This window comes from Lucilia cuprina, chromosome 4 (genome assembly GCF_022045245.1).
Source record: "Lucilia cuprina isolate Lc7/37 chromosome 4, ASM2204524v1, whole genome shotgun sequence".
In the NCBI taxonomy this organism is placed as follows: domain Eukaryota; kingdom Metazoa; phylum Arthropoda; class Insecta; order Diptera; family Calliphoridae; genus Lucilia; species Lucilia cuprina.
In genome coordinates, this window is record NC_060952.1 from 22,242,020 (window position 1) to 22,269,165 (window position 27,146).

Below are 27,146 nucleotides of genomic sequence, written 5' to 3' on the forward strand. Positions count from 1 at the left end.
TAGTACAGAATGGAAAAATGGCTGTGGCATTATTTTTAAACACCGCAAAGCATTTAACCATTTTAAAAATTATGTTTGGAGAAATATTAAAAATTAGTGCAATAATTTAAATAATTCTTAAATTTAATAAAGAAAAAAATACTGTCTCTGTTAAATCGTATTATATCATCTTAACTCAGATATATTTAATGACCTTTACATTCCCTGACCTTTAGAAATATAATTTTTAAAACACAATCAAAAATATAAAACAATTTGTCTTACTCACTTGCAAATACTTTTTACTGTTTTTTAAACTGCTAGGATTTTTTATCGGGTTTTTTTTTCTTCAAAATTTTGTTTCTGTATTTTAAAGAAGAAAACAAGCACAGCAAATCTGTAACCAAAAAAGAAATGGAATGAAAAGAAAAATTTTACATGTCAATGTTTACAAAATTGATAGCATTTTTTGGTCACTGCAAAATATATAAAAATAGTTCTATTATTCGTATAAATATAAAAAAATTACTTTTAGTGTATGTATACACTCTCGCTTGCACGCCCATTTAGACACATACATACTACACATATGCAGATTTTGTGATAAATTACCATAATGTATAAGTCAGACATAAAATCCTTTGATTATATGAATTTGTATGTGATCATAGCCCAGCAAAAACCTTCGCTAACAATACTAAAGGTGTTAAAATATCGATGTAAACAAACAAAATTGAATTTAATGCCTTTTTAATTTAAAAATCGTTTTTGCATAAGGCTTTAAAGCAGTTATTTATGTGTGAATATTATTATATATATTATTATGGAACTAACAAATTGCTATATCGTAAGTTCAACACAACAAAACTAAGTTTAAAAAAAATCGTAAAGTATTTTGGAAGTAAATTTTTTGCAGGACATACACTCACCGTTAAAAGGAAACAAAAAATATTGTCGGTCTAGTTCGATTATGTGAAAACGTACACCTACATAAGGTAATATCGCGAAAACTGCTTTTTTATAGGATAACGAATTAACCATTTCAAAAAATATTCCAAACATCATTAAAATGACTTATGAAATGTCATACATTTAAATACATAGACCGATCCACAAAAATTGGTGCTTGAGTTACCCCCTGAAAATATTCGCTGTTATGTAATATGATGTTACCCAAAATATTTTTTGGTTAAGTGTTGTCCATTCGTGAGCTAGACAGTTTTCAAGAAAATATCGTATGAAGGTCACGATTTTTCATGTTAAATTCCATAGTTTACCCAGCTTCAAATAATATTTGTTATGTTTTATAATGGTTCCCAAAATATTTCTAGTCTATCGATGACCGTTAATAAAAATCCTAAAAATTTTAAATATTTTGAAATATTACAATTATGAGCAAATGATTATTTATGATTAATACTTAATGGGATTCAGATCCAGGGTCCAGATCACGAACGTTCATCGCTACACTTAAAATATTTTGGGAATCACCATAAAAAAAGCAAGGTAAATTTTAAGAGGGGCAACAAAAACACGGTTTTGCTTTCAATACAGTGTGAGTCGGTCTAGTGTACATAGTTTATTACAGATCAAGACTTCCGGAATTTGTTACCACGATTTACGTTTTTCGCAACCAAAACAACCCCCCCCCCCCCACCCTTATAATCGAGTTTTTTCTAGGAGATATGGTCAATTGTGATTGTCATAAAGTGTTATAGAGTTTAGTACATAATTAGAGTTCTAGTGCTTTTCTGAAAATGAGCCGATTCCAACAGTTTAGTAAGTCATATTTAAAAAAATGCAAACATCCCATAACACAAGTAAACAAAAATATCACAATATGTGATTATGTTCATTATCATCAAGGTTTGTAGTAACAGGATGTTAGAAGAACCACAATACCATCTAAATTGGGAGTAACAAATAACCAAAACCTTTTGGCTATGAACACAGTTTGTATAGATGTAAGTGTAATATTCACAGACACACACTCTTATATAAATATACACATACACATCAATACAATGTATATCCGTTGTGCATGACCACATACACAAGGACATTCATTCAATAATGCAAGTTTCAAATACCCAATAGAAAACATTGTCATAAAACATTTACTTAATCATAAACACAAACAAGAACAGAAACTTATCTAAATGATCATGAACTTCCGCTCGATCTTACTGAACAATGCAATAGAGTTTTTAAAATACAACCATGTTAATCAATATTATTATCCATTTCCTGAAGGGTTCATTATTGGAAAAAATAAACCAACGAAATTTCAAAAAGCAAAGTGGCAAGAAAAAGGTGGTGTTTGTAAACATAAAACCATCGAAAATATAGTCAGCTGAAGGGACTTACAAACAAACTCCTTCAACCATGTTATACACCATGAACCAACATCATTAATATTTAAGTTTTTTTTTTTGTGTTCAACGACAACAAGTTCAAGCAGCAGAAAACTACTCTAGTTACCGATTATTAACGTAATTATAGTTAGTATATATAGAAGAATAAAAATTTATAATGAAAAATAAGGTTAGTTATTCAAACTAATGTAGTTTTTCAATATTTCTTTTTCCAAATGTAGAAAAGGTTGTGTTGAAGTACAATATAAATCTATCTTCAGATTTTGTAATACTTTCTTTATAATGTATAATTAAATGAATTATGTGATTAGTTTTTGCTGAAAGTCAACAAGAGATGTTGATACTTAAGTACAATAAGTTTACAATTCTGACCGTAATTTCAAACTAAAATGCCAGTTATACAGGATATTAAGTATTAACCTTTGGGCTACTCATCCAAAATATATACATAGAATTGAAATCTTGCTAGCTTAAGTTGGAGTCAACAATAAAGATTTCTTAAGAATTTACTTAAAAATATTATTTTCTTACATGTTATGACAGTGTTCGTATCCAAGGTTCCATGTGTCGAAATTTTAAAAATATAAGAATCAACGACTTTACAAGCTAAATTCCATTTTACACTTTGACCCCTCTGGTTTTTCCTACAACGTGCACTTTTTTTGTATGTATTTATGCATACACACACTGAAAATAATCCATGCTCAACTTTACGAAAAAAAATTTCGTAACTTCTATTTTCGTAATATTTACAAAAATTTCGTGTATAATCCGAAATATTATTTAATAAAACCCTTTTCTATTTTAACGAAAGTACGAAAATCTTTCGTAATATTTTTTTCTTAAATTTTAGCGAAATTAAACATAATGATATTAATTATATTATGATTAAATAAAACTATAACATTTTTATAAAATTTAAGAAAAAGTATAATAATATTCTCGAAATATTTTCACAAAAAAATTGAAAATTCGTGTGGAAAAAAATTTTGAACTAAAATTAGAAAATTTACTTTAAAATTAAAAAAATGTCTGAATAAATTAATATTTCGTAAATTTTACCATATTTATTCAAAATTCCCTTTTTTCAATTTATGTAAATTAATTTTTTCAGGAATATTTTGCATTATACTAAAATATTTCGTACAATTTCGTATATATTACGAAAGAATTTCGTGGTGCGAAACAACGAGCGATTCGTACAATGTACGACATTTTTCGTATATATTAGGCATGGAATTTTTTCAGTGTATATATATATATATGTATGTACATTGTATATACATATGTACATAAGTTTAAATTTATTATTCTTTAAACTATTTTTTCCTGCAGACTTTGTACAGTATATTTATTCTACAGATGAATAGATACAAGTGCAAAATAATAGTAAGAAATAAGGAAAAAATAACATACTTTATTTAAGTTTTTTTTTTCGTAACAAAAGAGGTCAAAATAGGGTCAATTGTTTGACTTAGTAAACAATTGAATAAAAGAAAATAAAAATAGAAAAATAGGAGGATAAACAAAACAAAAATCTTATTTAACACTATAGTATAGAGTACAATGGACCTTACAGATTTATGAACATTAAACGAATTTTATACACCGACATTAATTAGCAATCTTTTGTATATACAAATATTTTAAAATTTCTTAAATCATTTTAATTAATTGTTTTTACTTTCCTCTTAAATTTATTTACAGACCAACGGAACAATCGAATAATGTGAAACGACTGCAGGCGATCAATACAAAAACGATCGTTTATTTCTTTAAACTAAACTTTAACATAAAGACCTTTAACTACACAAACCAAAGATTTATTCTAAACTTAAGTTAAAATACATTAGTTGCCATCATGTCTAAGCATAAGGATAACGATCATTTACGCAATGATATTTATGAAAATCTACCATGTCAGGCCATGTTTAATGAGTCTGTACGTAAAATGCAACAGCAAAAAAATGTACAAACAACCAATCCCAACTCGAATAATATTAACTCGAATAAGGCGTTGTCCCAGCAATTGCTAATTAATAATATCAGTAATCAAAGTGCTCATTTAAATGCTACCAATTCGAATGCAAATGTCAATTCAAACTCAAATTCTAATTTGGCTCCAAATAATAAGCATCACCTGAGTAGTAAACATTTCCCAGTAGGACAAATGCCCAAGGAAATGATCTATGCTACTCCGCTAAGGAAATCAGATCGTTATAAAAGCGGTGAACGTAGCAGACTTCAGCAACCCTCGGCTCCTACTGCCAGAACTATAAATGAGGCTAATGAAGCGAATGACTTGAAGTTAACCAATATTATGGATTACAAACTCAATACCCGTGATAGTAATCGTTTGAGTAATAGCAATCGTAATGGCAACACTATACCGGTTACTGACTTAGATGACGAACCAGACTCAGGCTGTACCTCCAGCAATATGTATACCAATCAGGGTATACCATTGCCCACGACTAGCAGTGGTGGTGGTGTTTCTATAAGTCACCAGTTAGAAGACAGGCGCATATTAAATTTCCTTAAAGACACTACTCAGCTGCATAAGAAAATGGAAATGTCTGGAAAGGATTGTCCAAATTCGAGCTTTTCCAATTTAGCCAGAGAAGAACATTTTGCCAATTTAGTGCAACAAAATTTTCCAGTAGAATTATCTCGTCGTAGTGTTGATCCTGAAGATGAGATGGAAGCTGCTTTAGAGGGTGCCGGTAATATGGAGCGCAATATCGAGGAAACTTCCGATAACTTAGAAGTTTTAATGCAAAAGAAGATTTCACCCGACAAAGAGGTTAATGGTTTTGTATCCAGTGGTCATCAGCAGATAGTACATCATCATCACCATTATCCATCACATCAACGCTATGAAGCTAAAGTGTATATAAATCGTGAATGGGTATTGAAAAAGATAGCCATGTGCTTGGAACAACGAACCGCCGGTAAAAAATCTATGCCCGGTCTGCTGGGAGCTGTAGGAGGTAGCAAAAATGAGCCATTTGCAGGATCCTCACAATTTATGTCGGCCCGTGCTAAAGCTTCTGCTATATCTTCTTCTACTTATAATGGTTGCTTGGTGTTGGGGTCCAATGGTTCTGGCAAGACTTCCATCTGTCAAGCTATACTTAACGGTAATTCTGGCACCAAGGGCATATTGAATCGAAAATTGTTGGCATGTTACTTAATTGAATCACAAAATCCCGAATGTCATAGTCTCTCGTTGTTTATAAGAAAATTGGTGTTGCAAATATTGAGTCATTCTTCACTTATTACCAAAGATGAATCACAGCGTATTATCGATGAGGGTTTTTCATTTCTTCAAGATGAAGTTCAACAGCAAGAATCTAAACTAGATGAAGCCATGAATAATATTTCTCTAGATGAAAATGCTGAAGATATTCTAATAGCCGAACTAAAGAGAGGAGCTAAAGAATGTGATTTTGTCGAATTAGATGATTTCCAAGAGCGTCGTACTTCTACCAACAAAAAGTCGGAAAATTTACAGCTCTTACGTCAGAAATCAGAACCGGCGCCAGAACAAGATTTCAATGATTCAGAAGTACCAGAGAAATACAACTATGGTACCCATCCTCCCAAGGGGACTAAGAATAAGGCCACGGCAGATTACGAAGAAAATAAAGATAACGATACGGAAAAGTTTAGAAAAAGAGATGAAGAACATTCCTGTTCATCCTCCAGTAAAACTAGTCCCGGTAAAAAATCTAAAATTCCCGTTAAACTAACAAGACCTGGTGCAGTAGCATCACCCGTTAAGCATGTAAACACAACAGCCAACAGTTCGACAATACCTCAGCAAGGGGGAGGGGAAGATATTGCTGTGGTCATTAGTGAAGACTTGAAACAGGAAATTCAAGCTGCCATCGAAGCTGATGTTAACAATGAAGATTTAAAATCTGACAAAGATGAAAAGCAGGACAACGAAGATAAACCCGAAGCTGATAAAGATTTCGAAGAGTTTTCTAGACTGAATCAACAGAAGAAAGAAACAACGACTAGGGAGAGTAAGGAAAAAGAAGAAGACAATGAGCGTAAGCAGAGATTAAAGGATGAAAAGCTCGAAGATAGCTATATCGATAACAATCTAATTGATTTCGATCTATCTGTTAATGGCAAAACAACGGAGTTACCTATGGATGAAGGGGAACCTATGTCTCTAAACACTCTACCTCCACCCTTGCCCAAAACTAAAAGTTGCCGCACTATTATTGCCGATGGTTACTACGAAATGTTACTCTCTAATCCTGAAATATTTGAATGTTTGACAGTCGATAACATAGAAAAAAACCCCGATGAATGTTTCAAAAAAGCTTTGCTATTTCCACTTTTAGAGTTAACACCACCTAAGACGGCCCTGTTGCTGCTAATAGATTCCATCGATGAGAACTACATCAATGAGGGAAATTTAATTTCCACCTTAAAGGGCGGCCGTGGTAATGCTACTACCCATAAAAGTCGAAATGTAGCCGAATTATTATCGAATCATATACATCTATTTCCAAAATGGTTATTCTTGGTTTGCACTACCAAGAAACAAACAAAACAAATTACCAAAATGTTTACCGGGTTTAAGAAAATCACTTTAGATGATTTACGCAAATCGCATGTGGTTAAAGATGTGCAGGAATATATCATCAATAGATTAAACTCTGATTTTAAAGACAGTATTATGTTGACAAAGGAGATAATTGAGTCCTTACATCAACTATATATTAAATCGAATGGATGCATTCTTTACTTGGAAAAAGTTCTGAATGGCATCAAGGAGAACTTTTTCAGTTTTCGGGAAATCAAGTTAATACCCTGCACTCTAAATGGTTTGTATTTGTACATATGCCAGAAATCCTTCAATAAAAAGCAATACATGAAAATAAGACCAGTATTGAATGTACTTCTGGCCTCTTCTGGTTATGTGGACAAACTGTTTTTGTTCAATTGCCTTAGAACACACAACTATACGATTGACAATGAAGAGTTTGAAAAACGTTTATTGTTAATGAAAAATATTCTGCTCTACGATAATGACCAGCAAAGACTGAAAATATTCCATAATTCCTTCTCCGATTGGTTGGTAGATGTTAAATTTGCCACCAAGAAATTTATTTGCGATGTTAACGAAGGTCACGTAATGATCTCCATGTATTACTTGCTAGTAGCTGAGACTCTGTGTGCAAATACAGTGCGTAAATTTATTTATCATCTCATTAAGTCTGGGGAGTACCTTACTAACCGTAGCATTGACTTGGATTTAATATTAATGCTCTTGGAATCACGTCTCAATTTAAATGACTGCTTTTATACTAACCACTTAAACTGTTGTTCTCAATGTGAAGTGGATTTTAAAAATGATCCGAACTTTTTACCCAAAACCCGCAATATGATTGAAAAGTTTTTGAACAACGAATTGGGTGATGAATTTTCACAATTGTTATGTGATTTCTTCAAACCCAGCTTACCTACAGATGGCAAGATTTTAAAGCTACTCATCGAAACGGGGATTAATAATGCAGATACTCAAACATCTTGCGAATCATCATTAATGTCACCCGAGCTTTCCGAAAAGTCGCAAAACATCGACTTTGAATTAGCAGATCTGTTGATATCCAGTGAGAGGTCTTGTATTTTAGAGACCCAAAGACCTACGAGCCCTTCAGAAAAAAGTGAGCCACATCATGAAAGCCAGGATGACAATGCTTCATCAACACTGCACCAACTTTCAGATTCTAATCGTCTAGAGTTGCATAAGGGCAAGGCCTTGATACATATCCTGGCAAATGATGGCAATCATTTACTACTTGAACGTGCACTAAATGCTTGCAAAGGACCCATTGATTTAGAAATTGAAGACTACAATGGCCAGACGGCTTTAAATATAGCTTCGCGAAATGGACATTTGGATGTGGTCAAGTTATTGCTAAACTTTTCTCAGCCGTGTAATGATGGCACTGGCCGCATGAAACGTGTTGATGTAAATCATGCCGATCGAGATGGTTGGACACCTCTACGTTCAGCTTCTTGGGGAGGGCATACTGAAGTGGTTAAACTGCTTATAGCCCATCCAGCTTGTAAAATTGACTTAGCCGACAAAGAAGGTCGTACTGCTTTAAGAGCTGCTGCTTGGAGTGGCCACGAAGATATTTTGAAAATACTCATAGAACATGGCGCCGATGTTAACTCAGTTGATCGACAGGGACGTACCTCTTTAATAGCTGCCTCCTATATGGGACATTATGATATTGTGGAAATACTGCTGGAAAATGGAGCCAATGTAAACCATCTTGATTTAGATGGCCGCAGTGCTTTGTGCGTCGCAGCTCTCTGTGGTTCATCTGGTTACAGCAAAGTTATATCAACTCTTCTAGAACATGGTGCTAATACCGATCAGCTGGACAATGATGGGATGTCACCTTTGTTGGTTAGTTCATTTGAAGGAAATGCTGAGGTTTGCGAACTGCTACTCGAAAATGGTGCTGATCCTGATTTAGCAGATTTTATGGGCAGAACTCCCTTATGGGCAGCTTGTACTGCCGGTCACGCTAATGTTGTTAAACTATTGCTCTTTTGGGGTTGTGGCATAGACTGCATGGATTCTGAAGGTCGGACAGTTCTTAGTATTGCTGCTGCTCAGGGTAATATAGAAACTGTGCGTCAACTATTAGATCGCGGTCTTGACGAGACCCATCGCGATAACGCGGGCTGGACACCACTGCATTATGCTGCTTTTGAAGGGTTTCACGAAGTTTGCCTTCAATTATTAGAATCAGGAGCGAAAATCGATGAATGTGATAATGAGGGTAAGACGGCTTTACATTTGGCCGCTCAAGAAGGTAGAACAAAATGTGTTCAAGTATTATTGGAGTGCCATGCAACATTTGTCGATCAAAAGGCCCACGATGGGAAGACAGCTTTCCGTTTGGCTTGCTTAGAAGGACATTTAGAGACGGTTCAATATCTTTTGAAATACAATTGTGACGTTAATGCTAAAGATGCTGACTCTCGAACAACTTTATATATTCTGGCTTTGGAAAATAAATTGGAAATGGTTAAATATTTATTGGAATTCACTGATGTTGATGTTAATATCAGTGATAGTGAGGGACGTACCGCTTTACATGTAGCTGCCTGGCAGGGTCACGCTGATATGGTGAAAATGTTAATAACATTGGGTATGTTGGGAGGACAGAGATTTTTAATAGAATTCTCTTTAATGTATTTATATACAATTTTTTTAGGTAATGCTGATGTTAATGCCATGGATTTGGAGGCTCGCACACCGTTACATTCTTGTGCCTGGCAGGGAAATCACGATGTTATGAATATCTTACTATACTTTGGAGCTTTGGCTGATCATGCCTGCAAACAGGGAGCTACAGCTTTAGGCATATCAGCGCAAGAGGGTCATGAAAAGTGTGTCATAGCATTATTGAAATATGGCGCCAATCCCTATAAATCTGATCATTGTGGACGCACACCCATCAAATTGGCAGCCAAATCAAATCGCACAAATATCTTAAAGATTTTCGACAACTATACCAAAAGTAAGTTTTAAATTTGAACTATTTACTTATTTACAAGAATATTTATTTGATATATATTTTATCTATATAGATGAATCTAACAATCCCTTGGAGAGCAAATTTCATCCTGCAAATATGTTACGTTCACCCGATCAGCCACCATCTATACCCGCTCATGCTAATTTAGGTGTTGGTAGTCTAACAACATCACCATTCCCACCTCATGCCTCAGCATCATCTGTTTGCTCGGCTGCCACCACAGCCACAGTTAATAATAACATGGCAGCACCTAGTATACTTAATGCCTCAAGTTCAACACACAGTTCAAATAACTTCTATCAGAATACAATGCAATCGGATACAAGCAGTTTACACAAACGTAAAAGTGTAATATCTAGTCAATCAACAGGCAGTAGTAATGATGTAAGTTTCTGAAATGATTTCCCTTTTCAAAATAAAATTTCACAATTGTACTCTCCTTTTGAAATAGGCGCCTCTTACTTTTACCCAACAATTGCAGCGTCAAACCAAACTAAGCTCTCGCAACAATCCTTTTGTGCAAAATTCGCCTATGGTCAATGCAAAACATAATTCTGCCTCCTCTTCGTCATTGGCTCATAAAAATTCTGCTCACCAAAGGCATTCACAAATCCTACCCGATCTCAGTGAACATCAAATGGGTAAGTAATTATTTTATCGATATTTAACATAAGTAGAATGACAATATATATTTTTTTCCTTTACAGCTTCTCATATGGCCAGTAATGAGGCTGATCTTTATGATATGGAATGTATGTCACCCTTATATGCAACACCACCTCACTCTCCTAGCAGTGAGCTAAGTTCTCCCGGTCAATTGCCGTCTATCAATAATATTGATGATTGCGCTGGTGCATCGGGTATGAATGGCAGCAGCGGTGCCAGTTGTTCAGGTGGAAAATCGGCATTGCCCGATAATCATTTTGCTCGCGATACTCATATGCGTATAATTTTGGGTAACCTTAAGGAGTCTCAAGCCAGTTCATCAAGGTAATATTAAACAATAGTTATATATTCGGCTGTGTCGAATCTTATATACTTTTCAAAAGTCCTGTTTTATATGTTTTAAGGTTCTATATTATAGGAATTTAAATAACAAAGAAAACTCAAAAATTATTTTTTGAAAGGTGTTTTCTAATAAAAATTTGCAATAATATTTCAATATAATAAATTTAACTATAAATCTGTAATTAATCAATTTTTATTTTTAGCAAGAGCAAACGTAGTGGCATTACCACAAATCCAGCAATGCGTCTAATACGCAGCCGATTCGATTCTGCTGCCCAACTTATAAGACGTACTAATAATATACTCTCTAACAGCGGGCAGGGTTCATCAAGTATTGGAGTGAAATCCGGCACTTTCCAGTGGCGCAAAGAAAGTCAAATGTAAATTAAAAAAAATATATATAAGAAAAATGTTATAAAAACAAAAAATAAAAAACATTAAATTAATATTAATTTAATAAAATAAAATTATTTTTTTTTTTGTTAATTTTTTGTTTATTTATGATTTTTAAGTATTTGATTTTGTGATAGTTTATTTTAAGTTTATTCAATTACATATTTAAATTATTTAACAAAAAAGTAAACCCCCCAAGTAGAATTATATAAAGAAAAACAAAAAAGTAGAAGAGACCTTAAATGAAAAATATTGCAAAAATACATTTAGAAAAGTAAAAAAAATATTCATTATAACACTTATACATACACAACACATTAAAAATTTATTAAACAAAATAAAGTAGAATTCAATTAAAAAAATAAGAAAAAAATATTTTAGTAGCAGAACGATCGAATATTAAAAAAACACTGCAGTTAATATTTAAATTAAAAAAATACACGTTGAAATCTACATAAAAAAAGGAACAATTATAAAACATCATGATGAAATAAAAGCAATATTTGCAATTACTTATATTAAAAAAATTATTAAATTAAGTTCAATTATTTATAATTGTTTTTTTTAATTTTCTCTTCTTCAAAGTAGTTTTAATAATCTTAATTAAAATATATTCTAAAGGAAGTATTAAATTTCCTTACGAATTAAAAACCATTTAATTAAAAATAATTATTGTTCTTTTCTAGTTTAACAATAAACAAAATGTACTGACACTTATTATTACGATTTTACACATTTAATTAACAAAAAACTCACATCCATACAAATAACATGAAAAAAAACAAACAAACAATATTTAAAAAGTTAGCAATTTAAACGAAAAAACAAAAAATTAAAAATAAATAAATTATTTTAAATTTTTGTGAACAATTAAAAATCTTTTTTTTATTACTTTTTATATTTTTAAGTTAAAAAAACAATTTTATTATCAATTAGTTTGTTCTCATTTTTAAATCCCTTAATAAGTTAATTATGGATTTATTCACTTGAATTTTGGTAGCAAATATAAAATGCAAAACATTTTCATATATTCAAGGGCTTCTTCTGTAGAAGGGCTAGTATAAATTGTAACTAATTTGGAAAATATTCGTCCTTGGGAAAAATTTATGAGCATTTAATTTTTACATCGGGTTTTAGTAAAAATTTCGTTCTCTTTTGATTTAAAAGTATATATTATATTATTAAGGAAATTGTTCTCCCAACACCACTACAACGGGGAGGGTATTATTGGTGCCACACCCACTTTCTTAGTCTATATGTCCATGTAAACTTTGTGTGCACAGCAGAGTAGGAAGAGCATTCAAATTGATTTCTCTCTCGAGTGATATTAATTCGAGCGAAATAAATTGTTTACTTTCTTGTGAATTTATCTTTTTTTCTCGTGACTTTTAAAAATAAATCTTACGAGTGATATTTAAATTTAAAGAACGGAAAATAAATTTCTCTCATTATACGAGTACATAAGAGTATTTCATGAGTTTTATAATATTGTAAATCTTAAGAAAATGAAAATTAACTTTTTTATGTGTGAGTGTGTAAACATATATGCGTGTGTAAACTTTAAAGAGTTATGTTTGCCTGTAGATGTTCGAAAATTTTTAAAATGTGGTAAATTTCCAGAAATTTCATTATGATTTTATGGCTTTTTACGATCTTTGTACACGTGTGCAAATAGAAATATTAATTATTATTGTAATTGAAGTAAGAAATAGCACATACGATGTGTCAATTAGGTTTTTGTATTAAAAACATTTATTGATGCAAATTATTTTGTTTTTTCATAAAAATTTACTGGTCAATAATATTTTGAATTTTTTTAATTTTTGTTTTGCAAATAAACATTTTTATTTTTTAAACCGTTTGTTTGTCACCATAAACCCATCCATCTTTCACATACACAAATTTTCTGTGTTCGAGTTTTATTCAAATTCTATTCATTTTGATATATCTTGTTAGAAAAATTAATAAAACAATATATATAAATATCGCTCATGAAGTGAACATAAAAAATGAAGAGTTTAAAAAAATAGATCTCGCGAGATTAAAAATAAATCTCGTGAAACTGAGTTGTAAAACGAAAGAAATAAATAAAATTGTATTCACGAGTGCAAAAAATGCCTACTCTGGTGCACAGGTCGCAATTTTCAATATAATTTGAAGAAATTTAGCACATATGCTTTTTTTGGTCCAAGGACGAATGCTATTGAAAATGATTGAATTCGATTCAATATTTCGCCTAGCCCCCATACAACCGTACCCCCAGAATAAGGATTTAGGGTTCATAATTATGATAAATGTTTTAGTATGTCAACAAAAATCGGTAAAACTTACATTTATATGCCACTGCCGATTTTTGTAATGATTCGGCTTCATTTGACCCATTTTTTTCTCTATTTTGATTTAACACTTAAAACTTAATTTTTATATTTGATTGATTATATTTATACTTATTGAAAAACAACAAATTGCTTGACAAATTTGTTATTTAACTTCAACTGTGGAATAGGCCCATAAGTTGACATACTGAGAAATTTATTTTCAAATTTGTAGAAAGTGTTTTTTTTAAATTAATTAAAAATTCCTTTTTACTTTGTACAAAACTCATATATTTAAACTTTTCTTCATTAATAAATTGATTTAAAATATTTTTTAAACTTTTTATGATTTTCTAAAAACTAAAGAAATTCCTTGTGACCAATTTTAAACTAATTATAAGACACAAACCAAACTATAGACTCTTTATAAAGACAAAAAAATTAAGCACGCATAGATTCACTCTCCGTTTATAGTTTATTGGAAAGAATCAAGAAAACAAGAGATAAACTATAATAGAAAATATTTTGTAAAATATTTTTTATGATTTATTAAAATGATTCACAAAGTTAAAAACTAGAATTATATTTTCTAAATACAAATCGGTTTACACATTAAAACTTTTTATTCTTTAGTTATAGCCAGTGGTTTATTTGTTTACACTTTAAGCTTATTTGTTGGTTTTTCCACAAAATACAACACATTTTTAAAAATTTGTTAGTCCTAGCAAAAACTAAACAATTTTCAACAGAAATTCCTACAAGCACAATTGTTAAAAAATTTGTTATATGATTTAAAATATAAATAAAAAAAATATTCGGCCGAGTCGAATCTTATATACCCTTCACCATGATGAGTTAAAAAAATAGTCAGTATCCTATTTTATAGATTATCCTTAATCCAGGCTAAATACATAATTTCATGTTTCTATACTGGAAAAATCCATGCCTAATATATACGAAAAATGTGGTATATTGTACGAATCGTTTATTGTTTCGCACCACGAAATTCTTTCGTAATATATACGAAATTGTACGAAATATTTTAGTATAATGCAAAATATTCTTGAAAAAATTAATTTACATAAATTGAAAAAAGGGAATTTTGAAAAAATATGGTAAAATTTACTAAATGTTAATTTATTCAAACATTCCTTTTAAAATAAATTTTCTAATTTTAGTTCAAAATTATTCTCCACACGAATTTTAATTTTTTTATGAAAATAATTCGAGAATAATATTATACTTTTTCTTAAATTTTATAAAAATATTGTAGTTTTATTTAATCATAATATAATAAATATCATTATGTTTAAAAAGGTTTTCGTACTTTCGTAAAAATAGAAAAGGGTTTTATTAAATAATATTTCGCATTATACACGAAATTTTTGTAAATATTACGAAAATAGAAGTTACGAAATTTGTTTTCGTAAAGTTGAGCATGGATTATTTTCAGTGTAGCCAATAACAACACATTCGTGCTGCTCTTGCTCTGCCTTGTTTTTATAAACAAGCAAGCACAATAAGAAAACGCGTACACAACACGCGTTATAAGCGGCAACGCGTTGTAGGCTTCTGCCAAAAAACTTTAAATAATGTATTTTTATTTAGCAAGTTAAACATTATAATTTGTAACGCATCTGCCGCGAAAAGTTCAGTAAGACCTGGTCCACACTAGGAAACTTTTGTAGAGAAACTTTTTCTTAATTCTCTTTTGAAGTTTTCTTAATGTCCACACATAGAAACTTTTGTTTCAGAAACTACGTATTAATTGCATTGATTTGTTGTTGTACGAATGAGAAGAATAATAAAACAAGTTTCCGAGTACGAGAAACTCCGTACCGCGAGAGAGATGAATGATATTCTTTCTCTCTCACGCAAAATCAGAAGTTTTCCAAAAAAAGTTTCCTAGTGTGGACCGGCAGTTATGTGTTTTGTTTGTTTGCTATTTCTGTCTAAGCGTGAATAAATAATCTCAATTTTTGATAAAATTTTCAGAGGTTGTCTCGGAGTTTTGTTCATATTTCCTGGACCTATTTTGCTGATTTTAAATAGCGATCTTCTCAAAAGCATGTCTAACAAAATTATTGAAGATTCGGTTATCGCCGATATCTGGGGTCCTCTAAAAACTTAATTCAAGAAACATACAGTTAGACATTGCTTAATCGACTCTTCAATTTATACGAATTGAGGACATATATACTTTTTAGAAGGTCGGAAAATTATATAATACAAATTACAAACGGAAAGGTGAAGGGTATAAAAACAACTGATAGTGAGAATTTAATAGTTTCATGTTTTCATTTGATACTCAGAAAATCTGAAATAAAATTGACATTTTATATTTCCAATTCTCAAAATTTTAAGACGAATTTTGTCGTGTTTATACGTTAAAGCAAATCAAATTAGAACTTAAGGTGGAATGAAATAAACCAATTGGATGACTAATAAAATATATTTCAAATCTAAGTATGTAACTCTATATTTAAAGATTTTTAGTTTATTAAAAACGAATATACATTATTTAGAGCTATAAAATAAAATACGTAAATTATAATTTAAAATCAAAGCAGATTAAAAATTTTTTTTAAATTAAATACTACACGTACACACATTACAATATACAAAATATTTATGAAACTAAATATGTATTAACCAAAATATTAATGAAAAAAATGTTAAAAAGAATATTGTTAACATTCAAGCAACTAAATACTTAAATAAAGGAATGGAAAAATATGATATTAATTAAAAGAACAAAAAAACATTGAAATTTAAATTAAAAATATATATTTACTAAAAGCATATAATAACATTTAGTGAAAACTCTTCACAAGTGTATATTTACAATTCAAGTTAAATATTTGCAATATTCATTAAAACATTAAAAATCCAAAAAAGAAATAAATAAAAACAAACAAGATGTTGACAAAGTATAAAAAAATACTGAATTATAAAAAGTTTACAGGAATTTTTGATTGTGAATGTGTGAGTTAACGGATATAAATTATTTTGTTTTATTTTTTGGAGAATTGAAAACATTACATTTGCGATTAGGCTAAAAGATATATAAACATTTTTTTCGAGTTTAAATAAATAAATAAATGAAATACATAAAATGAATTTAAAAGTTGTGTTTTTATTGTTAAAAGATTGAGTGACTTCACGAACGTCTATTTTTCAAAGGTTACAAAAATCTGTTTTTGAGGAATATCTTTTTTACTTAATATGCGTCGTACACATTTTAATGTTATCATTATTTCTATAGTGAATTAAAATTCCTATATTTTGGCTTAAGAATATTTTTCCGTATCATAGAAAATTCATTTCTCTATAGAAATTATAATAGCATCAAAACGCGTACGACACATTATAAGTGAAATATTCGCTAAAAACAAATTTTTGTAACCTTTGACCTCCAAAATCTCACTTAGCACTCACGATATTTTCTGTAACATTTAATCTCCTATTAACTATGCTAAGGAGAAACTATGTGTCAATTTTCATTCAGTTATCTAAAATTCAGCTGCAAAACCCTTACTTTCCTGGGCTAAAGATAAATTTAAGAGATCACAGATTTGTATTCAATTTTATGATTTTCATATAAAAATTAGTTTTTGATGAGAAAATTAAATACTTAATCACGGAATTCCACAGTTATTCAATAGAACTTTAGTTAAAGATCTATTGTTTTTAAGGATAAGAATTTTACAAGACATTTTTGACAGATTTTCATTCTAACAGTATAAAATAAAAATAATAAAACTCAACTCTTCTTGTTAGATTGACACCAAATTTGACATTGTTTGATTAGTAAAAGTATTTTAAAATATTTTTTGAAAAATGTACTTTTTAAAATATTGAAATTCTTATGAAAGGACACACGATCACGAAATGGAAAACTAAAAAACCAAATTTTTCCCTTAAATTTATAGCATTAGACGAATATAATCCCGTTCTTGTCTTTTTGTCGGACAATGTTATATTACCTTACCTATCCTATTATGATTTTTAATCATTACTTGTATACTTGTAATTAAACACATATCGATAACAATATCATATTGTTAACATTTGTAATATAACGGATTATTATGTTTAATAAACTACAGCCAACTTCACTTTTAATTGAAAAACGTCTGGTAACTCTTCGTTGAATTGACAAAACGATATGTCAAATTTGACATAGTGCAAAAAAAATTATACTTGTGCAAGTGAGCGAGTCTTCAGCAATTCGTTTTTTCATATTCTATTAAAGAAATTAAACAATACCATAATATAAAAAGGTAATTTTATAATAAATAAAATAAAAACAAAAAAATTTATATGTTAAATTCAGAAAAATAAAAATTTGCTAAAAAACCGTGTTTTTGTTGTGAAAAGTGCAAGTTAAAAATCATTACATAACCTTTAATGTTTTTAAGGTTACCGAAAATGAAGCAAAAAAATTAAAATCTGGACAAAAAACTAATTATTGTATGTTTATTGTTATATTTAGATGTTGTCTCAAACTATTTTGAATGGTGTACGCGTCTTGCGTGTTGAAGCCCGCCGTAGCATTGGTATCATTGCCCCAGCCATGAGCAAGGCCTCCGATCCCATTCAACAAATTTTCTTGGACAAAGTACGTGAATACAAACAAAAGAGCGCGTAAGTTTATTAATTAAATAAATTAATAATAAAGAAATTTTCAAAATACGATAATATTCTCATTCTAGTGGTGGCAAAATGGTTGATCCTACCCCCGAAATTGAGAAGGAAATGAAAAATGAATTGGAACGTGTTGCCAAACAATACGGCAGTGATGGCAAAACTGATATGACCAAATTCCCAGACTTCAAATTTCCCGAAGTTAAAGTTGATCCCATCAACACAACCGCCTAGATTTTAATTAGAAATGTCATTTAAAGAAAACATAAATTCCAACTGTGTTGTTAACTCGTTAATACAAAATGTGGATGAGAAACAATTGAATTGATCTGGCTCTAATAGTAATGATTTTAAAAATCATTTTACTTCTGCCATGTTTAGTTCAAATGATGCGTTTTTGTTGTATCATTTCGAGAAATATTTAAAATAAAATCAATTGGATGATATATAAAAACAAATGAAACTCTATATTTATTTACAGTTTTTAATATTATTTTAATTATCTTATTTTGTAGTTATAATTTGTTGTACTGTTTCTTGTAGCAAATCCATTTTATGGTATTCTGCTACTTTGCGGAAAGTTCTTAGTAATTGGTCGATTTCTCTGCCCGATATAAGCGGCGCGAACTCTCCAGCACATGTACAAAATTGTGCCAAATTTTCCCTTTTTATTTCATTACACCGTGTACAGCGTAAATCTTGTAAAACATAAGACATCAATTTTCTTTGCACCACATCTATGATACGCATCTCAATCTCTTCATTGTCATAAGCCACAAAACATTGGGCACACAGCCACACGGGTCTGTAAAAAAATTTTAAATGTTATAACGCTACCAAACGGCAAAATATTGGAATACTAGTCAGACTTGTGATATTTGTGGTTTAAAATATTATTCAAATATACTGGCAAAAATGTCATTCGAAATTATTGAATAAATTGGATTAAATTTTGTATCTTATTTTCACTTATCCGACTAATAGCCCACAAAATTGAAAAGAACTATTATAAGCGCACATCACAAAGCATAATACTTACATTCCATCCTTCATAGCACGATGTTTATCTTTGCATAAATCCAAATCCCGACAATGATTACACGCCTTACATATGACCTCTGCTATAGTATAACTATCGCATGGATCTTTCCATTCAGCCAAGTCGGAAAATTCACCAACACCCACCAAACGTAACATATTGCGACGCAATTCATTTATGTCCTCCAGCAAGCCCTTATCAACGCTGAGCACCTTAATAAGAGTACGTATCAAATCCAAACCCGGGCTGTGTTTACCTTTGCCATAGTTTTTATGCAATTTTATAATAAAATCAAAAGCAGCATGTGAAATATCTTTAATGGCCTGCTGTGTAGTCTTACGTTCAGCTAAAGATTGCATAAACAATGTCAAAAGAGCTTCGAACTTTTCACGACATTCATTTTCTTCCGGCAAATGTTCACTAATAGTCCAATTTAACTCAAGCGACAATTGTTCTTCTTCTTCTGCGTTTTCTTCATCTGCAGGAGCTCGTGGCACTTCCTCGACATCATTGTCAGAATCTTCATTATCGGAATTTTGGGATTCGCTATTTCTTAAACGATCTTCAGATTGAGCTGCTAAAGCAGCTGCTGTAACATCACCAAGTGTGGTTTCATCTATGCCTTTGGGTAAACGGCCTCTTATGCCCGAATAATTGGCATGATCTAACCATAACATAAAATCCCAACACTGTTCGAAGGAAAGTTGTATAGAATGAAACATTTCTTTATTTCTTAATGATTGTACTACATAGTCCACGTAAGCCAAAGCATCAGCTACAGATTTTTTACCCGAGGACAATATGATTCGATTAAAATCGGCATATATAATGCTGGCTCCTAAACGTTTGAATTCTGCTACAATTCTTAAAAACATTTTTCTCATCAGGTTATTAAGAGATCTCCGTAAGGCGGGATCATAAAGAAGGGCATTGCTAGATCTTACCCAACGATAGAAATGCACAATTTGAAAGTCGGAAAATATGTTTCGATTAATTGACACCTCTCTTAACCATCCATTAACCATGGAACGCATAACTCGAAATGCTGCTGAACAAAGGGCTGTCTCATCATAACTTGGTAGAGTGGCTGCCGGTACCGTACCTATCATTTCCTCCAGAGATGCTTGTGGTATTACATCAAATGTTATAGCCGAGGATGCACCCTCTAATTCTTGAATCTTTGTCGACTGCAACAGAGCAGATACTGCCAAACTGTCCAAGGCTAATTCTACACAAACGTCTGGATAAAATCCGGATTGATTTTGTACCACTGTAATACTGTCTTCAAATTCGGCCAATAATCTGCTGTCATCCGCTTCTCGACCACCCAAATCAGGACGGGTGGTAGCAGACCACCATAACACAAAGTTGTGTTTTTGTAATAATCTAGCAAAAAAGAGATCAGCGCCAAACAGCACCGTATCAGGAGGCATATTTCCTAAGGGTACATGGAAATAACGGCACTGATCTAACATCAATTCCACTACATTGTTCAAATTTAAAAAGTGACGCACCAATGCTCGACATCCTTGGCGTTGCCAATCCAATCCCGAGAGTAGAGATGCATCATCGGATATGTGGATTTGGGCTTGTGGAAAATCCAACAAAATTGGCATGTTATTACTTAGTTTACGCGCCTCTATAGCCGTTTGCATGCAAATTATAGTTGGTCCGCGTTTTTCTTCCTTATATGTGGATAATGCCTTTTGTATATGACGATATACTTGTTTGACATCTACTTCTATGAATATCTCAAATGTAAAGTCTTCTGGCGGTATTTTTTCGGTATCTTCAGGATTTTGTAAATTCTTTATCAAAGCCAATCTTTCGGCAGTATATAGATTTTTCATGTTGGGCATTTGATTTGTGCGCACAGTATCTAAAGCAATAACTATGGCTTTTTTACTAGACATTAGGAAAATGGACCACACTTCCTTCTTGGCAGTGGGTATATTGTGTTGATAAAGAAATATTTTTCTTAGTTTAGCATTAGAGCCTTGCAAGTATTTTATGTGAGCTTGAGATTTTTGTTCTAATTGCTCTATGCTAAAGCTTTCCAAATCTTTAGTAGCCAAACCGGCTAGTCTTTTGGCTTCCTCACGTTGAACCGCACACAAACAACCCATATCCATAAGAGCACGGAATTCCAGTGACATTTGTGTTTCATAAATGCCCTCAATGTCGGGAGTAGCCAGATCAGCCAGCATACCCAAACAATTGTCCTTAAAAACCTGCTCAGGAACACTGTACCGATAGAGATTGTAAACGGGTCTAGAACGTGGCAAAACACGATTTACTTTTTTCCACATTTGGCCGTCTTCGGGTGGAGCTAAACTTCTTTGATTTACGTAGAATATACGAGGTACTATTAATTTGATTTTGTGCAATTCTTCACCAATCATCGCCCACACCGTAAAGTGCCCTAGATCATCGACGGGTATAATTTGTAATATTTGCCAAACTTGATCTAACAAAGTACGTTGAGCTCTGCGCAAAAATCCACCCAACGTAGCTGTAGAAATGGCCCCCTTAGAGGAAGACCTGTGGTCTGGTGCATCATTTGCATTATCACTGCGTTGTCTTTTATTTTGCTGTTTGTAACGTTGACGTCTTTCCAATTGCCAAGCCCACTTAAGCTTTTGAAATTTAACCCATTCCACAATTTCTTTACGCGATGTACCAATGGGCGGTGGTTGGCCCAACGCTTGACGCCAAGACGTATGCTCTGGTTGGTTGTGCGCATTTTCTTCTTCGTCTGAGTTTGCTCTACGTCTTTTAGTAACTCTAGGCCTTCCATCTGTTGTTTTTTCTACTCCCGCCAAATCTTCCATATCAGCTATATCCACATCTTTAGCTTCACTGTCATTGCTCGATGAAGTCATTGCTGGCTTAGGCTTTGGCCTAGAAGTAAACATTTCATTAATCCTACGCTGTTTGAAGACATCATTTTTTTCTGAAATTTTTTTGTGCAGCCAATCAGGATGTTGCACCCTGGGTACAGGATTTGTTAAACCTTGCAAGGCAGCGGGTATAGTAATAATTTTTTGTATAGCTCCTCCCAAACGTTCAATGTAATAGTTCCAATCTAAAACATCACGAATATCCGCATCACCCATGGTATTGTCTCTCAACCAACGACGTAGATGATGTCGGCGTACGCTTGGTTCTGATTGGAAAATAGCTAAAGGTATAGCTCTTTCGGTAACCGGTGCTCCTTCTGGTTTACGAGAAATTATATATTTACAGGCTAAACCGGCATCTTTAACCATTTGCTCTCCCAAAAATTCAGCTAACCTTTTAGCTGTTGATATAGATGTAGACTTTTGAGCACCATACTCCTCTAGCTTTTTAGACATAGATTTATTTTCCGAAATCAACTCGAACAACTCTGAATCAGGCAAGTTAGAACCCCGACTATATAAAACATCTAGCCAATAATTGGCCACTTTTGCGACTGATGCATAACACTCTTCCAAAGTGTTACCAGCCAAAAATGCCTCAAAAACTGAACTTTGAAAGTTCTTAATGAGCTGCAATTCTCCGCGACGTTTTACTTCAAAACCTTTTAATTCTGCTAAAGAGCCATCAAAGTTAAATACAGCATATCTTTTCTTCAGTTTTTTGCCCTCTTCTTTGGCTGCGGGTAAAACCATAGCCAAATAAGGCCCATCTACTTCAAAAAATATAGAATTTTCTTCTCTTATCGTATATTCAGGAGGTTCGCCAGAATCATCTTTGGCTTTTACCAGTTCATGATATTGATCATTTGTAAAGTGATCTTTAACCATGGTATTAAGAACCGCGTTCGGATAGGAAATATTAATTTTCTTTTTCTTCTCATGAGACGTTAGAACAGTAAATTCTTGAGGAAAAGAGCCTGGTAAAATACACCAAATACCATCGGTATCCAATTCCAAAGGACGTCCAACACGTTCTATGATTTCTCGAGCTTTAGTAATAATATTAGAACCGGTCAAGCATACAATACCAGCCATAGGCATAGAATGCCATCTTGCGCCACGACGCATGACATAACCATAGAAAGAGTTCAAAATACATTTGTGGGCCAACTGCAACGAATCGTATAAAACTTCTCGACCTTTGGCAGCTTTAATTTCCGACGCATCACCTGAAGCTATGGCTGCGCTAACAGCTGCTTTAGCAACTTTAGTTAAGCCCTTGTACTCATAACGACGATCACGAAAAGCTCTTACAGTGTCCACATAAAAACTGTTTTCTTTTTGGCAAATAGTCGAATTTCTTGTTTCCAATTTAGTAATTTTAGTTTTCTTATATGCTTTGCGGCAATAGTCAGACAAACGCTTTTTCTCGTAGGCCGCCTGATCTTCCTTTGAAAGTTCATGAAATGCCCTTTGTGGTCCACCAGGGAATAGCGGCGGAAATTTTTCAGTTTCTAACTGCTGTTGTATTCTTTGAAATTCATTTCTAGAGGCTGGCAACATTTCGCCACGCCACAACCAATCCATACTGCGTTTACAGCGGGCACCAGGCCTATTGAAGTCACAAGCAGCACAATCTGTATCACTGACCATAGCGGAAGGTTGCAAACGATTGGTTAAAATAATATTTGGATACATAGCACCTACATCTAAATGGTATATAACAGGCTGCTCCAAACGATTGGGTATATCATGTAAACCTTTTAAAGCTTGACAAATCTCCTTATGAACCTCATCTAAATTGTTAACTTTCTCTAAAGGAATGCCCTCTTCCACCTCCAGCGCATGTTTGAGTACACGATCAACATTATCAATTAGTTGTTGAACCATATTAGGATCCAAACGAAAACGACATGGTATATCAGCCCGAAACACACCAGATTCAAGAGCTTCCACATGGCCACCCACATACGTTTCCGAATCTAATACATGACCCTCATTAGACAGTTTATTAAGCTCATTTTGCTGTTTATTTGGATAGACAATATTGGCATGATATGCCTGCACCATAAGCAAAGTTTCACATAGAGTACCAGAGCCTTTACGTAGAATTTCATCCGGTTCCATAGGAATAATTGTATTTAAAGCAAATATAAATGGATGCACATATTTCATATATAAATAATAGGTAGCGACGGCATCTGAAACAGAATAGTTGGAGAGTACTTGAGGCTGTTCAACGGCCATTTTACACATATCTTCCGGATCTAATTCAACTGGATCATAACGTAACTTTGCTTTGGCAACTGCTTTCAGGCCCTGCGAACCAACTGGTAAGTAGGAATCACGCTTAACCTAGGGATTTAGTTTTATAATTAAAATAAAAATTATATAAATTAATAATGAACAAAAATAGTATTTAGCGATCCTCAAACAATTACTCTGACACTTTGGCACTTAGTTGTTTTTTTTTAATTTTGATTTTTTACATTTAACTATGATCGAAAATGATACCGAGGATTTTTCCATAAATATATAAACTCACGAAATAAAATAATATTTACTCTAACTTCATTAAAATAATTTCGATTTAAAAAATCTAATTTTGAACAAAATTTAGATTTTCACCAACACTTTTTTTATTATCAAACATACAATTTCAACAAAATACTACTTTTTTACTGAAAGAAAACGTTTACCAAAATTTTAGATTTTTATTTAAATCGAATTAAGAAAAAATTAAGAATTAAGAAAACTATTTTTCAAAAATCTGCAAAATCTTGTATGTAAAAAACCTTCAATATTTGACTTCATATAGATATGTATTTTTTATTATTTAGATTATTCGACCAAGTAATAATTTTCTTCTTACTAAAAAACCTTTAAAGCAATTATGTTATTAGCAACGAATCCGAAATATGCAAGTGCATGTTTTTAACGCTTTTCAGACAAATTTAAGAATTTAAGCATCGATTATTTGGAGCATATTTTGGCATATTTTACAAATTATTTATTAATTTTTATATCATATTATTGACATATTTTCGAGTTTTTAAAACTTACATGAAGAATAATATATTTCATGCTTAACTTTGTATTTTTTGTATATTTAAATCTTTAGATTCAAAAACTAAACGATAATTATTGGATTCTAAAACTATGATGAGCATATAACATATTCAATTTAGGGCAAATTTTTAATTTCCCTAATTATTAGTTGCAAATATTTTGTTTTAAATGTGTATACATATAGGAAGACCTAGTTTTTTATAACAAAATATATGTACATTTTTCCACAAAATTTTTGATTTATAAAATGAGTTTTTCCTAAGTACTGAACAAAATTTAAGAATTAAAACAGAAAATAAATTTGACTTACCCAACACAAACAATCCATATGTATAGAAGGTCTGCACAAATAATTGCCATCTCTTGATTTTGAAAAGCCAATTTCTTGTTTCATATCCAAATCATATACTGCAGCTCTAGTCTCAACAAACGGCCAATCAAAAAAGTCACCGTTGTAGGTTACAACAATATGAGGACGTACCTCCATAAGGTGATCAAAAAACTTTTGTATCAAATGCATTTCATTTTCTTCATTAAAAACAATAAAATTTCCCTCGAACTCCGGTTTGGGTGTATACTCGAAATCGTCAACATCACAGGAAATAATTTCACGATTCGTAATCAAATAACCTTGACCATCAATCATATAGGAAATCATCATAATTTGATCTGTTTGGGCATCTGGGAATTTAAGGGGTAACTTAGTAGTTTCAATATCGAATGCTAAAACTACAGGTTCGGGTCTTTCAAGTATATCAGGACGAGGTGTTATTATAGGTAATTCCATGCCACCACTTCGACAACGTATATTATACCATTGACCGCAGAAAATTTTTAAATCTATTGACACACGGACATGATAAGGTACATCATGTTCTCTTATATCCATAATACAATCCATATAATCTAATTGTTTTCTACCATCGCAACTTTCGCTAGCACTATTTGCAGCTAGAGAGGAGGCCAACATTTGCAGGTAATATGTATTTGATTTCTCCCTTTCGGTATTTTTGCGCACTGCGGCCATGATTTCACGACGTACTTTAGTCATAGCTGTTTGATTGAGAAAGGTTAATTTAAGATATTGTTGTTGAAGACCAGACAAATGATTAGGCAAATCTAAATCTTCCTTAAAAATATGTTCAACGCTAACCAATTGGCCAGAATACTTGCGACTTAGGAAACGCGCTACTTCAATTGCTTGTTTTTCATCCGGTTTTATTAGCAAATAAGGTTGATAGGCTACGGTGCATTTGAAGCGAGAACCATCCATTTGTATAAAGAACAGATCTAAAGCTGCCACCAGGCGACGATCTTCATCTAAAACTTCGGTCTATAAGAACAATAATTTGTTTTTAGATGAAAATGCAATTGGTCAAGATGCAAATACAATTGGTCAAAATGATAAAAATAGGTATCACATTACTATACTTACAGTATGCATATTTATCAAGTAACCAGTTCTTTCCAGACCATCTTTTACACGATCAAACCCATATTTGGAATCTATTTTATCATTTTCCCTCGACTGCCTATAACCTGCTTCATTGAAATAATCATCTCTAGAAAATTAAACTTAATTTCAGTATATGAAGCAAGAAATATTAAACATTGTAGTTACCCTTCTGCTCTTGTTTCAGACACAAATTTTCCAGTATTCTGTAAAACTTTTTTGCCACCACTTGGTTCCATTTTTTGTAATTTAATATAACATTAATTGGCAAAATAATAAATTAAAAACACTACTTTTTTTTGGCAATTTTGCAAATTTATCAATCAACAAAAGTTTGTTTACATTTCGCGCCAAAACTTTCCAGCTGACGCTATGTGTTGCCAGT

At 32.0% G+C, this 27,146-nt stretch overlaps 3 protein-coding genes across 9 annotated transcripts in view; 2 read left to right on the top strand and 1 right to left on the bottom strand.

Moving 5' to 3' along the window:
• The window catches only part of LOC111675784, an 81,898-nt gene extending 70,462 nt beyond the window's left edge, over window positions 1-11,436 (top strand). For all 4 annotated transcript variants that reach the window (XM_046950170.1, XM_046950168.1, XM_046950171.1 and 1 more), the window contains 6 exons: window positions 4,062-9,547; window positions 9,614-9,919; window positions 9,990-10,321; window positions 10,389-10,578; window positions 10,645-10,927; window positions 11,149-11,436. In XM_046950170.1, coding sequence (XP_046806126.1) covers window positions 4,216-9,547; window positions 9,614-9,919; window positions 9,990-10,321; window positions 10,389-10,578; window positions 10,645-10,927; window positions 11,149-11,329 — 6,624 coding nt within the window. In that variant the 5' untranslated portion in view covers window positions 4,062-4,215 and the 3' untranslated portion in view covers window positions 11,330-11,436. The remainder of the gene's footprint in view (window positions 1-4,061; window positions 9,548-9,613; window positions 9,920-9,989; window positions 10,322-10,388; window positions 10,579-10,644; window positions 10,928-11,148) is intronic.
• A 6,345-nt stretch (window positions 11,437-17,781) lies between these two features.
• Window positions 17,782-18,758, top strand: LOC111675829 (ATP synthase-coupling factor 6, mitochondrial). Its single transcript, XM_023436670.2, has 3 exons — window positions 17,782-17,936; window positions 18,149-18,300; window positions 18,369-18,758. The coding sequence occupies exons 2-3, from the start codon at window positions 18,149-18,151 to the stop codon at window positions 18,532-18,534; spliced, it is 318 nt and encodes a 105-aa protein (XP_023292438.1). The 5' UTR covers window positions 17,782-17,936; the 3' UTR covers window positions 18,535-18,758.
• Window positions 18,737-27,112, bottom strand: LOC111675828 (DNA polymerase epsilon catalytic subunit 1). 4 transcript variants are annotated; one of them, XM_046948134.1, is made up of 5 exons: window positions 26,930-27,112; window positions 26,744-26,870; window positions 25,619-26,641; window positions 19,340-24,594; window positions 18,737-19,105 (listed from the first exon to the last, which is right to left on the bottom strand). In XM_046948134.1, the coding sequence occupies exons 1-5, from the start codon at window positions 26,998-27,000 to the stop codon at window positions 18,805-18,807; spliced, it is 6,777 nt and encodes a 2,258-aa protein (XP_046804090.1). In that variant the 5' UTR covers window positions 27,001-27,112; the 3' UTR covers window positions 18,737-18,804. The 4 variants fall into 4 exon arrangements, with proteins under 4 accessions (XP_046804090.1, XP_046804093.1, XP_046804091.1 ...); XM_046948137.1 differs by lacking the exons at window positions 25,619-26,641; window positions 26,744-26,870; window positions 26,930-27,112 and adding an exon at window positions 24,804-24,852; XM_046948135.1 differs by lacking the exons at window positions 25,619-26,641; window positions 26,744-26,870; window positions 26,930-27,112 and adding an exon at window positions 24,785-24,833.
• Between the last annotated feature and the right edge of the window lie 34 nt (window positions 27,113-27,146).

Excerpts from the sequence above, each read along its gene's own strand:
- LOC111675829 (XM_023436670.2), top strand. The coding sequence starts at position 18,149 with ATGTTGTCTCAAACTATTTTGAATGGTGTACGCGTCTTGCGTGTTGAA. Across the intron at positions 18,301-18,368 it reads GAATACAAACAAAAGAGCGC|TGGTGGCAAAATGGTTGATC; the intron begins GTAAGTTTATTA and ends TTCTCATTCTAG.
- LOC111675828 (XM_046948134.1), bottom strand. The coding sequence starts at position 27,000 with ATGGAACCAAGTGGTGGCAAAAAAGTTTTACAGAATACTGGAAAATTT. Across the intron at positions 26,871-26,929 it reads TCTGAAACAAGAGCAGAAGG|AGATGATTATTTCAATGAAG; the intron begins GTAACTACAATG and ends TTAATTTTCTAG. Across the intron at positions 24,595-25,618 it reads ATATGGATTGTTTGTGTTGG|GTTAAGCGTGATTCCTACTT; the intron begins GTAAGTCAAATT and ends CTAAATCCCTAG.